Here is a 14,834-nt window from a genome sequence, read left to right on the forward strand (position 1 = left end):
CACACACACACACACACACAATCAGACATAAATTCAAACTAATTACCCAGTATGCTAACTGGCGAGTGGAGGCTGTCCAAACAAAAACCTGTCTAGAAACCAAATGTGACAGCATAATAAGATTTTAGACGGAAACAGCAGCAGGCAGGTAAATAGAGTCAAGGCAACCATGTGCACACATTAACAACAGCATAAATCACACTGCAACAAATAGTCTCTTTTGTTGATTCACTCATACAGACACACACTGCAAGCTGTAAAAAAAAAAAAAGTCTATTGTGCATTTAAACTCAATCACTAGACAAACATGTTTATGATAAAATAAAATAAAAACAGGAAAAGGATTAAATTGTGATGGAAAGAATCCATCACTCTACACACAGAGAATGAGCATGATCCATCACAGTGGCAGCATGGGAAAGAGAGAAAAATCTAACACAACTCATCCGTCAGTCAGATGGATGGTAAAGGCTTTCTACTGACCAGCTGGGTAATTTTCTATCCATAACCATTTACTTTTTCTTTAAAAGCTTTGCAGGTTGTAATTTTCCCAGCCAAACTTGACTTCGACCCTGCAATTTACCGGGAAGATTGACTAGAAGTGTGCGCTTATTTAAAGCAAATGCTTGGAAAGGTCAGCCTTTTGTTTTTCCCCCCGACACAGTTCAGTTGGTCACTGTGGATTAAGTGTTTACAGGTAATCTGTGTATGCCAATTTTGACATTTACATCAAGGGGATTGAACATGGTAACACGATTAGATTTTAAATCTAGGCTGCTGGAGAACGAATCCCCCCTCTAAACACATAAATCTTGGTCAACAATACCAAGCAAGCAAATATAGCACACAAGGAATAGACTGGAATGGTGGAGGGAGCTGCTGCAGCGAACAGCATTGTCACGTTAATTACAGTGCTGTAGGCCTACACCTGTGAGAGTATGATGCCAATCAGCTAATGCAAGTGCAACTTCAGTGCTCTGACTGAACTATTGATACGCTCTATTCATTTTGTAAGGCTCTCTGAACCAAGGCAGGTAGCTCCCAGCACAAATGCTATGTGCAGAACAGACAAAATTGTTAACACATGTTGGAAAGGAATTGGCACTGACCTCAACAGCATTAGGTCTGTGTATGAGGCCAGAGCCACACAGAGGGCAATGGCCATTTTGGCTGACACCACTCACCCACTACACTCTGAGTTTTGCCTTCTACCATCAGGAATGATGAAGTATACCTTCCGAAAATGTGCCAGGTCTAACAGATACCTGAGCTCATTTGTACCATCAGCTGTTGGGTTTCTCAATAAACTATAGGTCATCTGCCATTCCTGCCCATTTCACAGCATATATTTGTCATCTTTTTAAGTGTTGTGTATGTGTGTATTTATGTTTTTATCTATTTACTATTTTATGTCAAAGACATTTCAACTTCAACTTCAACTTTGTTAAGCTGACTGCACACTGCTTGCCAGGTGCAAGCCAACTGAAGGAAGTCAAAGTAAAAGAGTGACAAGTGAAGAATATCAAACATGTAGCAAGCCGAAGCCACATTTTTTGTGATGAGTTTTTGGACCAAAGGGATAAAATGTGAGTGAAAGGAGGACTGGATTGAGGCCTGCAGCTTTACCTGAGCTTGACAGTACCATTTGAGATATTTGGGCCAGCTTTGGACCCATTTTTGCATGTTTGGTGCAGGCTCAATGTATACATCTATCTAATTAGTCATTATCTTGTACAATGACTAATTAGATTATACAAATTAGATTACCCTCGCCCTCCCTCCCACACACACACACACACACAGTTCACCAGAATGACACAAAGACAAATTGTTGCCACAATACTAGTCTCGCTTTGCCAGACCCTCCTCCAAAGCGCTCTGAAAAAGACTCAGACTACTCCACATAGCATTAAGGGATGGGAGGAAAACGTGCTCTAGTTTAATGGCATTTCTTTAAACCAATCAGAATCGTCATGGGCAGTACTGAACTCTGAACAGAGCCGCTGCAACAGACAGATAGTCTACCTAGCTGTCTCAGTTTACCCTGCAGAGATCTGCAGTTAAGTCCTCATGAATCTACCAAATTTAAAATTCCAACACAAAGAAAGAGGAAAAAAATGGAAAAGGCATGCAGAATTTCCTGTGGCACTGGAGCAATCCCGGAAGTGGAATGCAAAGGATAAAGACTACTACAGAACATAGCATTCCTTAATCGTTTTGGCTTTGTATGCAATGGAAATTAATGGAGGATATTAGGAGTAAAATCTATCAGGATCAAGAACTCCTTTACCCTGTAACACTACAAATCAAAAACACGTGATACGCTAAATAATATAGTAGGTACTGCTTGAAGCTAGAGCTGTGCATTTTGATTTAAACTAGAACCTCATTGTACTATTCAATTTATTCAATGCTGCTGCGACATAGACAGCAGATCTAATTATTTCATTAGTCAAACATTTAATTCTCTTTAATGTTTTATCCCTTGGTGGGTTAAAAGGAGCTTTTTGTTTAATAATTCATCTCTTTTGAATTTTTTCTGACGAAGTAAGTCTGGTGAGTAGCGCAGACGGAGACAATGCGCACCCATTATTTTTTCATATGACACATGAAAAAACAAGAGAAGTTTTCAGTGATGCAGCCGTCGCTTTCATCTCCGACACAATGACAGAACAAGTCAGTCAGATGAGTCAGTTAGTAAAATGTCAGCCATTCAAACAAATGTCAGCATTGACAGTCTGAACATACTGTATAAAAGAAAATGGATGTTTGTTTGTACGGGTGGTTGAGTGTCACACAGAGGGAGAGAGCGAGACACGCACAAAAGAGGTTGGTTGGCCATTTACTTCCACTTAATTAAAGTGTAAACCCTACTGCAAATCTGCATAATAATGAAGCGTTCATATTACGTAAAACTTTTCATTAATGACACACACACACACACACACACACACACACACACACACACACAAACCCACACACACACACACACACACACACACACACACACACACACACACACGGCAGTGGACTTGCAGGATCTCTGAAACAGGGTATCCCAAACTTTATTTTATTGGTTTTATCAGAAGTACCATGGAGAGCAGTCACAGTTAGTGGCAACACACATACATCAACTTTCCTCTGATCAGTTGGTGTTCAACAAAAATTAATAGAAATAAACTAACACAGAAATTAACACAGGCACACACAGGACAGCGGCAAACAATACAAAATAAACATTAATCAAGACATAGAAAGAAAAATATTAATCTTCATTATTACCAACATTAGAACTGTTGCGATTATTGTTCCATTTTAAAATACACACCGGATAAAATTGACAAACTGAAATTTCCCAACTACACCCTATGAGAGCGAAGAGCAGGGCGGAGGTGGAAAAAGATGTAAAGATTTAGTAAGCAAAAAAAAAAAAAAGACAGACGTTTCTGAATCAGAGACTCAAGTATGAGTGAGAGTACAAATGATCCTTGAAACGACTCAAACAGATGGGGGCCTAGGCATATATATTGCACTGATATGTAGACATGGATAGAAAACAGGTGAATACCAGCAGATTTAGAGATACTGATACTCATCTAAAATAGAAACCACCCCTCCAATCTAAAAAGAAAAGACCACAGGAGATGAATGAAAAAAAAGACAGATAAACCAGCCACAGAAGAAGAAAGCGGATGAGTGAGAAGAGCAAGCCAGATAAACTTTAAGCAAACTACAACTTTTCAAAAAAGGCAATATATGTCATTCTTGAGTGTAGTGAGTGTTTTTGTTTCCTTTAAATAAATATGAAGAATTAATTCCCAACGGTTAGCGTGATGGCCATATAGTCCACCTCACTTGTAACACTGTACAGTATATACACAATAATATTATTATTATTATTATTATTTCTTTAATGACAAAATAACCTTTAGATTTACTACATACAGTATAACTTGCCCTCTGTCAGAGAATTCAGCCACGGTATTAGAAGTAGCAAGCAGTGTCTTTTTTTTGTTGTACAAATAACCCATGCAAGGTCCGTAAAGATTATTTATTTAAGATACATAACTCCTCTAAGATCTCATCTCTCATTCAATAACAGCAGATATTGCCCTTTTAACAAAAAAAACCCTTAATAATTTCATCAATAATGTGCAAGTTACGTCTTCCTTTAAATTAAAAACATATTGTTTTTAAGCTCTACATACATTAAAAAAAATGTAACTGAACAGAATAAAAGATGAACAGAAAACCAGAATCTGTACAACATTCAAACCTTTTTTTGTCAACACCAGGGGAATGGGATACAATTCTCTATAACTATATACAGACATGTTACCATTCATGCACAGTGTCAACAAGTAGCACATTGACATTCCAAAATATGGAAAACATGGCATAGGGAGACGGAGGATAAAACGGGAATTGGGAAGAAGGGAAGAAAAGACTGAATGAACGGTTTGCTGCCAGTTTTGGTTACTTTGGCAGCACAGAGACAGAGAAAGAGAGGGGAGAGACACAGAGGGACAGATAGACACCATAACAATACACATGCTGGGCAGGAGAAGTCCATTTCAATCTCACTGACCCAGAAATCAATGTATGGCTGTAACTTCATGTTTTTTTTTTTTCTTCTTTTCTTTAATGTTCATCTTCTTCCTCCTCGTCTTCCTTCTCCTCATTCCTCTCTTTTATATCGTCACTTTACATTGTACTTGTTGAATGTTACTTCAAGGGTAGAGAATAGCTCTGGTAATGTTTTTTGTTGTTGTCCAACAGTACAATAAGCACTGTAGCAACGTCTCAGCACGACATCGCTCAGCTTGTACCAGCAGGGGTGTTTGTCCTTCCGTCCTTTCGTTCGCCTGTCTGTTGCATTCATTTATTCCTCAGTCTGTCAGACAGTCGGTTAAGAAGTACACGAGGAAACGGAAATGCAACATCAATCTTTACATCAGAAGCAACGTTGTTAATGGTTCACAACTGATTCACAACCGTTTTTTTTCTTCTTTTTCTTTTACATTAGGTACAACGTTATTAGTGTGTACATCAGTCCAAAAATGTTGTTGTTGTTTATATCAGAAGCAACTTTATTAGTGCTCGACGAAACAACACAGTGGCCGTTTCACTTAAGCAAAAAGAACCAGTGCAAAGCTTTTCCTTCATTTTAAAATCGGCCCACTTCTTCAAACCCCGGCACAGAAGAATAAACAAGTTTACCGTAGTCTACAGTTGATTTTTCTACAATTGCTTGCACTTAGTGTTATATTTACAGCGGTGGCCCGGCTAACCTTTGACCTTTCAAACCTCAAAATTCAAACCAAGGCAGGAAGCTAACTTTGAACGACAAAAGTGCTACCGTGATTCTTTGCCTGACGAAGTTGCTTTCGAAAATAAAGAATCTGGTCGCTTACAATCATGGCAGGTCAAACTTGTTAGTCACTTGTAACATTTTGTTAACCGTGTTAGCTTCCCACCTTTGTCTAAACCTTGTGGGGCTTGGAACAGCTGTCAATAACCTGCCATTAGCTTTATGCTAACAGACTAGCCTTCAAGTCAAGGTAGATACACTGAGAGAGGCGCTGCAACAAAGCCGGTGTAGCAAAAGAAACTAACTTCCCATCAATGACAAATGTTAGCTTCTGAAAGAATTGTGCAGCAAAACTAATTAGATGCAAACAACTACATTACTGCAAGCTTTTTATTCCTGCGCAAGTTCACTCTGACAAATTAGGCAATGGGCACATTTGAAGTAAATCCAACCTAATTTAGCAATATCAGAGATAATTTAAACCCTGTTAAAGTTACAGCTTCCACAATGTTATTTCTTTTCTTTTTTTTTTGCACAAGCTAGCATAACGTGTTACAGTGTATAAACCTTAAGCTCCATGCCAGTGAAGAGACAAATGAATTCAAATTTAAATAGAAAGATTCTGGTTGGGTTAAAACAACATCAAGTCTCCTTTCAAAGTGTTAATGAAAGATGAATAATATTTGGTGTTTTAAGAAAGTTCCCTTGGTTAGAAAACCCTTTACAGTCCAGACTGCAAATTGCAAGTTTCTGATAGAAAGATTTCCCTTTGGAAAAACAGGGGTAAACTGCCACTCCAAGGCCTTCAAAAGAGAACGGCTACTCTAATGGAGGGCCGGACGTTGTGCAGAGTTTGGCAAATACAAGTAATAAGTAGCCTAAGTAAATCTCATTTATACTTCACTTTGGCTGTCAAGAGTTGAAACAAATGTTTTGTTGTTTACTTTATTACCAAATTGTGCAACATTGGTGCTGCAAATATCAAAAGCTTGCATGCTACAGAACATTTATTAGAGTTTTTTATCAGAGTTTGGCCAGATTTGAGTATGCAAGTCCTGCGGCTGGACCTCTGTGTAGCATCGCCTACTGGAATTTTCATTCTGGAGTGGATCTCTACAGCCCAGTCTAATTGCAGTTTGTGGAATGGTCACGTTATTCAATCTATTGATTTGTGTACAGGTCCCGTTAACGTCGTTATTTTTGTGTGTTGATTACAAATTTTGAAGTAATATTTTTCAATGGGAAGCCTATTTCATGATCACAGAACGATTACGGTAGTACTGAAAAACAGAAAATCTGTGCAGGGGGGTTGGTCAGGGTGGGGGGTGGGGGGATGGGTCAAACAACACAGGACATTCACCCCGGAGACCGGGGATCGCGTCTTGCGTGTTGCAGTTCCTTTCCGCGTAATTCTCTTCCTAACTACAACCGTCCCGTTGTCTGGGTGTCCTGCATGTGACGTTCTTTTCCCCTTTCTTTTTTTTCTAACCAAAACCGTCCCGTGGCATTTAATTTCCCCGTTGTTGCATAATACATGCCAGGTTACAAAACCTAGAACATTTATTAATATATAACTTGTCCTCAAGATACTGTGAATTTGCCAAACTCGTCCAATCCAAGGCTCTGCTCAGCTCTACTCTTTCACAGGGATTGCAGGCTGTCTGTGACAAGATTTTTTGCCAAGTTTTAAATGGATTACAACTACTCACTTTACAGATGACATTTAGAATACTACTTATTATATTACACATCAAGTAAAAAACACATCAGCAGGAAAATTATGGCCAATTCAGATGCATATAGTGCCATTCAATAAACTATGGACTTTTAGAATGCCTACTTATACAGTAAGTTTTTTGAACTTTGAGATCTCTGTGGTTTTAGAGTAAAATAGTTAACAGTCTGAAGTGTAAACCTCTCTGACAGTCGAGACAGGCATAATGATATATATTCAACACATAATTCAGGACAGGATTTCGAGCCCCTTATATGTGTTTCGTTTGCCAAGAAGTTTTTTCAGCATATATATCTTGCCTGTCTATTAATGAAAGAAGATTCCGAGCCAGTTAATGTCTGGGTCAGTTTGTCCATCTGTGGCTTTTGCAGTTGAATTGTTACATGTCTACTAGCTAGCCCAGCACTTGACAAGGGTTTCCAAAGAAGCTCGGCTGTTACTTGAGCTCCTGTTTGGTAGCTTGTGTCCTGAAAAAGCACACCTACTGTTTACAGACCCCTTAGTTGCCTTTTAAGCCACTGGCACAATTTTCTAAATGAAAATCTCCTGTCCTATCATGCACACAGACTTTTGGTCAAATTCAAGCTCAAAATTCATTTAAAAAGAGGGCTGAGACGACGTGTGTGTTAATAAAATGACATTGGCTAACTTGATTATAGAAGCTATTATTGCCTGTATTATAAAGTGAGATTAGTGGTTAGTCAGTTACACTTTGAGCTGAACCAAGGCGTTCTGGTATCAGGAATGGTTCACATTTGATTGGGGTAGATCAACATGGCAATTTTTGCTGCACAACTAAAATAGACTAAAGCACTGTACCATAAAAACAGAAGTAATAAAGAGCACAGAGCAACATGTTTGCACACTCGTAGAATCAATTTTAATTAGAGAGGAAGGAAACATCTAATCTGACTTTATAACAGGAATTTTAGAAGCTAGTTGACCACATATTTTTAATAATTATTTACTGTTATATTGTGCTAAAGTTCTTTAATTCCTGTCTTGTCCTGATTCTCAACAGTGATCGGTCTGATAGCTATCCTTTTGCACTCTAGCAGCATGGTGGCCCAATGGTTCAGAAGGTACCGGGTTTGGACCCTGGTCGTCCCTGGCCTTTCTGTGTGGAGTTTGCATGCTCGCTGTATGTGTGTGGGTTTTCTCCAGGTACACAGGTACCCCACTGCGAAGCGCTTTGAGTGTCTATGATGATATTTGATCTGTTGTATTAGGTGTCATGGTTATGAACTCAAGACTGGTTATCCAGAATCAGCCATGTAACCCAAAGGGAGCCTGACCGAGCTGAACTCACTTTGTGATACAGGTCCTAGAGGGGAAGCTATTTGAATAGAGTGTAAAGAAAATTTAATCATCTAACTTTTTGTATTATAAACAATTGTCTTAAAACATCTTTGAGCTTGTTAAACAGTGTCTGTTTTTCTGAGTTTAGATGTACTCCAAGCCAGATGTCCCTACAGTATTCATCCATATCTCTTAGTAGGCCTACTTCTCAAACAACAGCAAATACTTCAATTACTTCATCTGATGGCTCATATGTTAAGACCATTGACTGTAAATATTAATGGACAACGCATCCGGATTGGCAAAGTGCCACAAATGCAGAAGTGCCTTAAACCGGCATTCTATCTGAATTCACATGCGATTGCAAAAGGAGGTTGGTTTCTGTAGAAGTCCATGAGAAAGTCACCCACTTCTCACTTGATTTATTACACCAGTAAACATTTTCATAATGAGTTTATGGTCTCAATCGCTAGTTTTGAGTCTCCTGCAACTCAAAATTATGTTAATTTTTTTAATTATGGTCTCGTTGATTTTTAAATTGGCAATAAAGCAGGGGGTCTTTTTGGGGCGTGGCAATGATGTTATTGCCAGTGAAATTGTTTAACGTAACGTAGAGTATAAACAGCTCCTCCCTCACTCCTCCCTCTTGTCTAAAATCGTCACATCCGCAACCAGGATGGCTGTGCCTGTAACGGCAAACTCGGCGACGGATAGAAGATTTCCACAAACCAATGGGTGAGGTCACACATGTGCTGTCCATTAATATGCAGTCTATGGTTAAGACTGAAAACTGGCTGCTGAAGTAAAGTATGCTGAACTATGGCTACTTGGTCTGATAATTCTGCACTCAATGAAGCTGTCATGTAGTCTTTTTTTTCCTTTGAAGCCACACTGAAGAAGCATCCTTACATTTGAGCAGTTGGTGCATAATGTTAAGGAACAGAAATCCCTGTTAAATAGCCCCCTGACGACCAATCTATGCAAAGAATCATACATCAAGGGTCAGGGTTAGGAATTAGTGGTTGTTTCTTACAAAGCCCTTGAGGATTTGGATTGGTCCACTGACCAGCCAGGGGGAGGTACTTAAGAGACACAGGGATGACACAAGCTGTTGAGCGAACCAACGGGAAGGCGGCATCAAAGTGAGAAAAACAATGACAGATGCGGTAAAGAAAAGGACAGCCTATGAGGTTTTACAGAGGACGGTACCTACGTTTGCAAAGTCTATTGCAATGTTACGATTGACACATGATGGTGGGAATCTCATAGGTGGAAAACCAGGTAACAGAATTCCACAGTTTAAAAAAACAAAAAGAACACAGAAGAGTTATCTAGATAAATATGCAATGATAACAGTTTCTCTAACAGTTTTAAACGGTAGAGTGGCCATTTTGTCTTCTCAGACATGGCCTTATTAAAGGTAAAAGCACACTAACCCTTTCTTGATTCAAATTAGACCTTAAATCATTTACATCTACTGTATAAAGCAACAGAACGAGGGCCCTTTTAGGAGCACATGGCGTAACCAAGACATTCAGAAGGAAAATAGTGGAGCTGTAATGTACGTTCAGCTCTTTGTATTTACATTTCAAACCTCAGTGATGTTCAAAACATTTCATTTCACTGAACGTGCCTACCCACAAAAGAGTCTTACACAGCATTTTTACAGGCTGGCAGAGTGGGAGTCAAAAAGACCTCAAATACGAAAGCATTTACCATCGCACGCAGTGACAGCACAACGAGAGGCGGTTCTTTTTCACAGTACTTGACAATCTTCCCACAACACACAAGCACAGAAAAACACAGTCACACACCAGCACACACACAGTTTGTTGTCATTAAACAGTTGTGGCAATACATCCGGTTTCTTCTGATTGTGTTTTCGGTATCTTCTGGTCATGCATGTCCATACTGATAATTATTCTGTCCTTTTCTGTCTCACTCGGGCCTGTTACAGTAGTTGAACAGGGGAGTTGCATTGCTCCAACTGGAGGGGGATTAACTGGATTGCTGTTCGTGAAGCCACACAACCTAGGAGCTGTGTGTCGGTCTAGTTTAACATTCCGCTCCTCGTTTTGTTAAAACTCATATTCTTCATTTCTGTATGGTTGAACCATCTGAGACACATTGTGTGTCTTGGGGATTAGTTTTAGTGTATTTAAAACGGGGGTGGGTTTAAGACAACTTGATTGGTTTGGATTTATAGATAAAGACAAAAAAACATATTCCTTAGTTTATTCCTTTTTCATCCATATTCCTATGATTTTCCTGTTTGCCATCATCCTTTCAAGCATCTGGTTTCTGCCATTCTGTTTTTAGATGCTTTAATGTGTCCATTTCTTCATCTCTACATCCATCCATTCATCCGTTATTTAATCTATTGCGTAAAGGGAGGGAGTGATCGATCAATGAGACTGCTTTAATTTCCAAATCCATCCATTCATTCACCTTCCCTTGTTTTTTTTTTTGCTCCATGTTCTCCTTCTGTCCCACCCTTTTTCTTCGTCATCTCCTGTCATCTTAGAAGCCCTGGATGTGGCAGTAGGCCTCCAGTGAGGAGAAGAGGATGTAGAGGAGCCACAGGCTAAAAAACAGCATGGAGGTCAGGACCTTCGATGTCCGGGGCCCTCCCAGCTCTCCACCGATCTCTGGCCGCCGCCGGTACATCAGCGTGCCGACGGCGATAAAGGCAAAGATGGTGAAGAGCGTGACGGAGAAGGCCAGTGTGCCAGGATCCACCCTGAACTCCTCCCCCCTGCTACTGTGGTAGATGGCAGCAATGGACCACGCCACCTGTCAAGCATCAGCAGAATCAAACTGAATAACGTGACTGTCTATAACAGTGGCAGCATTAAAGAATAGCACTCACAAAATAACATATGAATTATTACAAATACACGGTAGTAATTACTACTACTGCAGTATAACAAGCACCACTGCATTTACAGCAGCTGTGAATGAATTCATGAATCTAATGTTTAAATGAGCTGAACTCACCCCAATGCCCAGAAAAACATTAACAGCGTTAGAGCCTGTCACATTACCGATGGACGCATCTGCATACTGATCCTGGGTAGCAGCGACCTTACTGGCAAAGGTATCTGGCCAGAGAAAGAAAAGGAGGGAGACAGATCAAATTTGTGCAGGATTTGTATATTCCATCAACACACACTACTCAATGGATGATCATTTAAAAGTGCCTTGCTATACTGTAAGTTTATAGTATTTAGGGAACCACATGAGCAGAGTTTCTTTCTGTCTCTGGTAAGATAACTGTAGGTCATCTGCAAACAAGAAGATCTAACAGTGAGAGATCAGGGACTGATACAGTGATTTTGGCAGTTCTTTAAAATAAAAAGTAAACAGGGTTGAACTAATACAGCAACCATGTTTTACACTTCTGTTTTGAGGAAAGTAATCTAATTTTCATATTATAAGTAGAAGAAAGTCTTAGAGCATCCTTTACACAAATAACATCCTCACATATCTACTGACATACAGTATATATTACCTCAATATCTTATCATAACCCTTACTCTGCACCGAGAATAGAAATACATTGTGCTCTCCGAAGGAAATAATTTAAGTCAGGCACAACACTCTTTAATTGGAGCATTAAGTTGGAGGAGTTTTGAAAAATTTCAAAACTACTGTCCATATTGGCATGGAATTTGGTATGGACGATAAGGCGGCTAATGGAAAATACATATATTGACTTTACTGAAACTAAAGTCTGACATGTTTTTCTAGTGCCACCTCCAGGCCAACTAAATTGTGCACGTCTTCACCTCCCTCAAAGACTAAACTTTGCCGGTACAGTTATATATAACTCTCATTTAGCCACTACAGTGTTGACTAAGAAAGTTAAGGCTATAGAGAGATGAAGCATTAGCAGAGCCATTATGCGTAGCCCTTATTAATACAACATGTGCTATTCAGTGAAAAGTAACTATAAAACAGATTTACAGTTGGAGTTGAACTCCTGACTTCAACACGCACACGTTTGTGAGTTACAGTATATAAGAACTCATTAACAGAGGACACTTGATAAATGCAGAACAATTTTAATTAATAATACATAACACTGTGAGAATCCTGTTTTCCACATTTAAACAGGGAACCTTAAATTAGAAACCACAATCTTTAATCCTGTAACTGTGTTCTGTCGCTGGCAGCCAGAGCAGGCTGAATTTGGTCCAAGATCAATAATTTACAAGGTGGAATTTCAGTTTGCAAGGGCAAACAAATCTTTGCCCGATGACTTATCAGCATTATACTGTTTAGTCCCCCCATTTTCCCCTGGTTTCATTTTTGCCAAACTACAGCAGGTGCAAGAGACGCTCCTCCTTGAGGTACTGAAAGGAGCAGAGACCTTGCCAAATCTCAACAATAGGCTGCTTGCTGAGAGCACAAAGACTTAGCGACCAACCAAATGGTCATTAGTGCCCTTATCTCGCACTAATTTTCTTGCCATCTTCTGTTCATTAGTCATTCAAGTCCTGTTGCTTTTATCTGCCAGATACAGTGAGAGGAGAGAATATGCAAGAAATGGCTTTCTTGAAGTGGCAGCCAAACTGGCAGTGGAAAAAAAGATGATGGGAAGACTAGAAGAGGATTGGAGAGGCTATGAGCCAAGGAAAGAGTCTATCAAAGATAAATCTTTGGTTTAAGGTGTAAGTGTGTGTGTGTGTGTGTGTGAACCTGTCTGCCTGCATGTGTGTGTGTGTCCATGTGTGCAGTGCATGCATGTACACTGTGTGTGTTAGTGAACAACGCCACCTGGGTCCAATCTGATCCATGCCTCCACCAGCTGGCAAAGGCCTGTGTTTGTCTGTGTGCATCAACTGGTCTTTGGGTGCTTGTGTGCCTGATTGAGTGGGTGAGTGCGTGGGTGCGTGGGTGCTTGCATGTTCGGTAGCGGCGTGTGTGTGTGTGTGTTCATGTGTGAAACAGGTTTTACTCTGCAGCTCCTTCAGTGAGAGAATGCCTCCTTGGAGAGTTTTCTGCCCTTTTCCTCTCCCTCCCTTATTGTCAATCAACCAGCCTCTCTCTCTCTCTCTCTCTCTCTCTCTCTCTCTCTCTCTCTCTCTCTCTCTCCCTCATCTGCCCTCTCTACATCCTTTCTCCTCCTCTAATTTCTCTCTTTTCTGCTCCCTTTTCACTCTTTCCTCTTGACTTATAAGGGGGAATTGATGTGCTCAAGGCTATCTAGCAATCTTTTTGCATGCGGTGGTGGTGGCTAAGGGGAAAGATCAAGTCTTATCAAAAACATTAGGATCCATCCTCTAGGGATCACGACTATCTACAGGAAATGTGACAGAAATCTGGCCCTTAGTTCTTTTGACACTTTGTTTGAATTATCGGCTAAGGAGAAAACTGAGATTGATTGATTCTGATTTTCTTATTTGACCAAGTTGGATTTTCAAAGATCTGTGAACATGAGCTTGCAAAACCAAAAAATCCGTCAACTGGCCAATATTCTAATAATGATATTTGTGGCTGCAAATATTGATGATTATTTTGATCAATCAGTCAATGAAATGAAAAAACAACAACATCCCAATCTCCTGCTTTTTTGTAAAACTGTGTGGTATTTTGTCCTTACGGAGGCGTAGTGCTACCACGCCCGAAAAAGAAAAACGGGTCAGTATCACATTATTAAGTGAAAAAGTTTCATGTTATAACGTGATAATTTTTCTTGTTAGAATATGAATCTCATGTTTGAATGAAGACTTGATGTGCATATGGAAAAATTTCAAAATATGGCTTATATATACAATTTGATTAACTCCTACTTCATGCTTGGGCTGAGACATGACTAGAATCTGCAGCTATTGAGCACAGTGGTTATATTGTGATGAGTACACTAAGAAAGTTTTTAAAATAGATGGGTCTGTACAGAAGGACGAGTCTCAGCCCAACCATGACGTAGATTTTAATCAAATTGTGTATATGAGTCATATATTGCAATTTATCCATCCGCACGCCATGACTTCACTCAAACAGGAATTTAATGTTCTAACGAAATAAATTATCACGTTATAATGTGAAATATTACATAGTTTCGCATTGCCAGACATGGATTGTCTGATATTCAACTAATAACAACAATGACGAACTGAGGCTAAGAAATTCAGAAAAGCTGAACCTCTTTGTTTTCATTCTGCAGCTCTACAAATTGTTTGAATGTGTGTGTATTTCTTTTTCACTCAACGGTGTTTTTATGCATTTGTCCGCGCAAATGCAACCATTAGCCAGCTTGTATTTCTGTTTGTGTGTGTCCAAATATTACATTTTCTGAATGTGCGCATCTAGTATAGTATGTTTGTGTGTGTGTGAAAATAGTATGTAATACATCACTTTTTCCCCTGAGCTCCCTAAATGGGAGAACAGAGACCACCTGAGCCTGACATGACAAATGGCCCTATGCTAATCGTATGGTGGTCACCATACAAAAAAGGGTGTGTGTGTGTTTGTGTGTGTGTGTGT

At 39.6% G+C, this 14,834-nt stretch overlaps 1 protein-coding gene and 1 long non-coding RNA gene across 3 annotated transcripts in view; one reads left to right on the plus strand and one right to left on the minus strand.

The window, feature by feature from the left end:
- Positions 1-3,040: 3,040 nt before the first annotated feature.
- The window catches only part of slc8a1b (solute carrier family 8 member 1b), a 140,455-nt gene continuing 128,661 nt past the window's right edge, over positions 3,041-14,834 (minus strand). For both annotated transcript variants that reach the window (XM_032541004.1, XM_032541005.1), the window contains exons 10-11: positions 11,343-11,446; positions 3,041-11,138 (exon numbers count right to left, since the gene is read on the minus strand). In XM_032541004.1, coding sequence (XP_032396895.1) covers positions 10,866-11,138; positions 11,343-11,446 — 377 coding nt within the window. In that variant the 3' untranslated portion in view covers positions 3,041-10,865. The remainder of the gene's footprint in view (positions 11,139-11,342; positions 11,447-14,834) is intronic.
- LOC116705124 (uncharacterized) overlaps positions 12,676-14,834 on the plus strand; it is a 5,494-nt gene continuing 3,335 nt past the window's right edge. The window contains exon 1 of the long non-coding RNA XR_004335857.1: positions 12,676-13,018. This is a non-coding gene — a long non-coding RNA (uncharacterized LOC116705124). The remainder of the gene's footprint in view (positions 13,019-14,834) is intronic.

This window comes from Etheostoma spectabile, chromosome 17 (genome assembly GCF_008692095.1).
Source record: "Etheostoma spectabile isolate EspeVRDwgs_2016 chromosome 17, UIUC_Espe_1.0, whole genome shotgun sequence".
Classification (NCBI taxonomy): domain Eukaryota; kingdom Metazoa; phylum Chordata; class Actinopteri; order Perciformes; family Percidae; genus Etheostoma; species Etheostoma spectabile.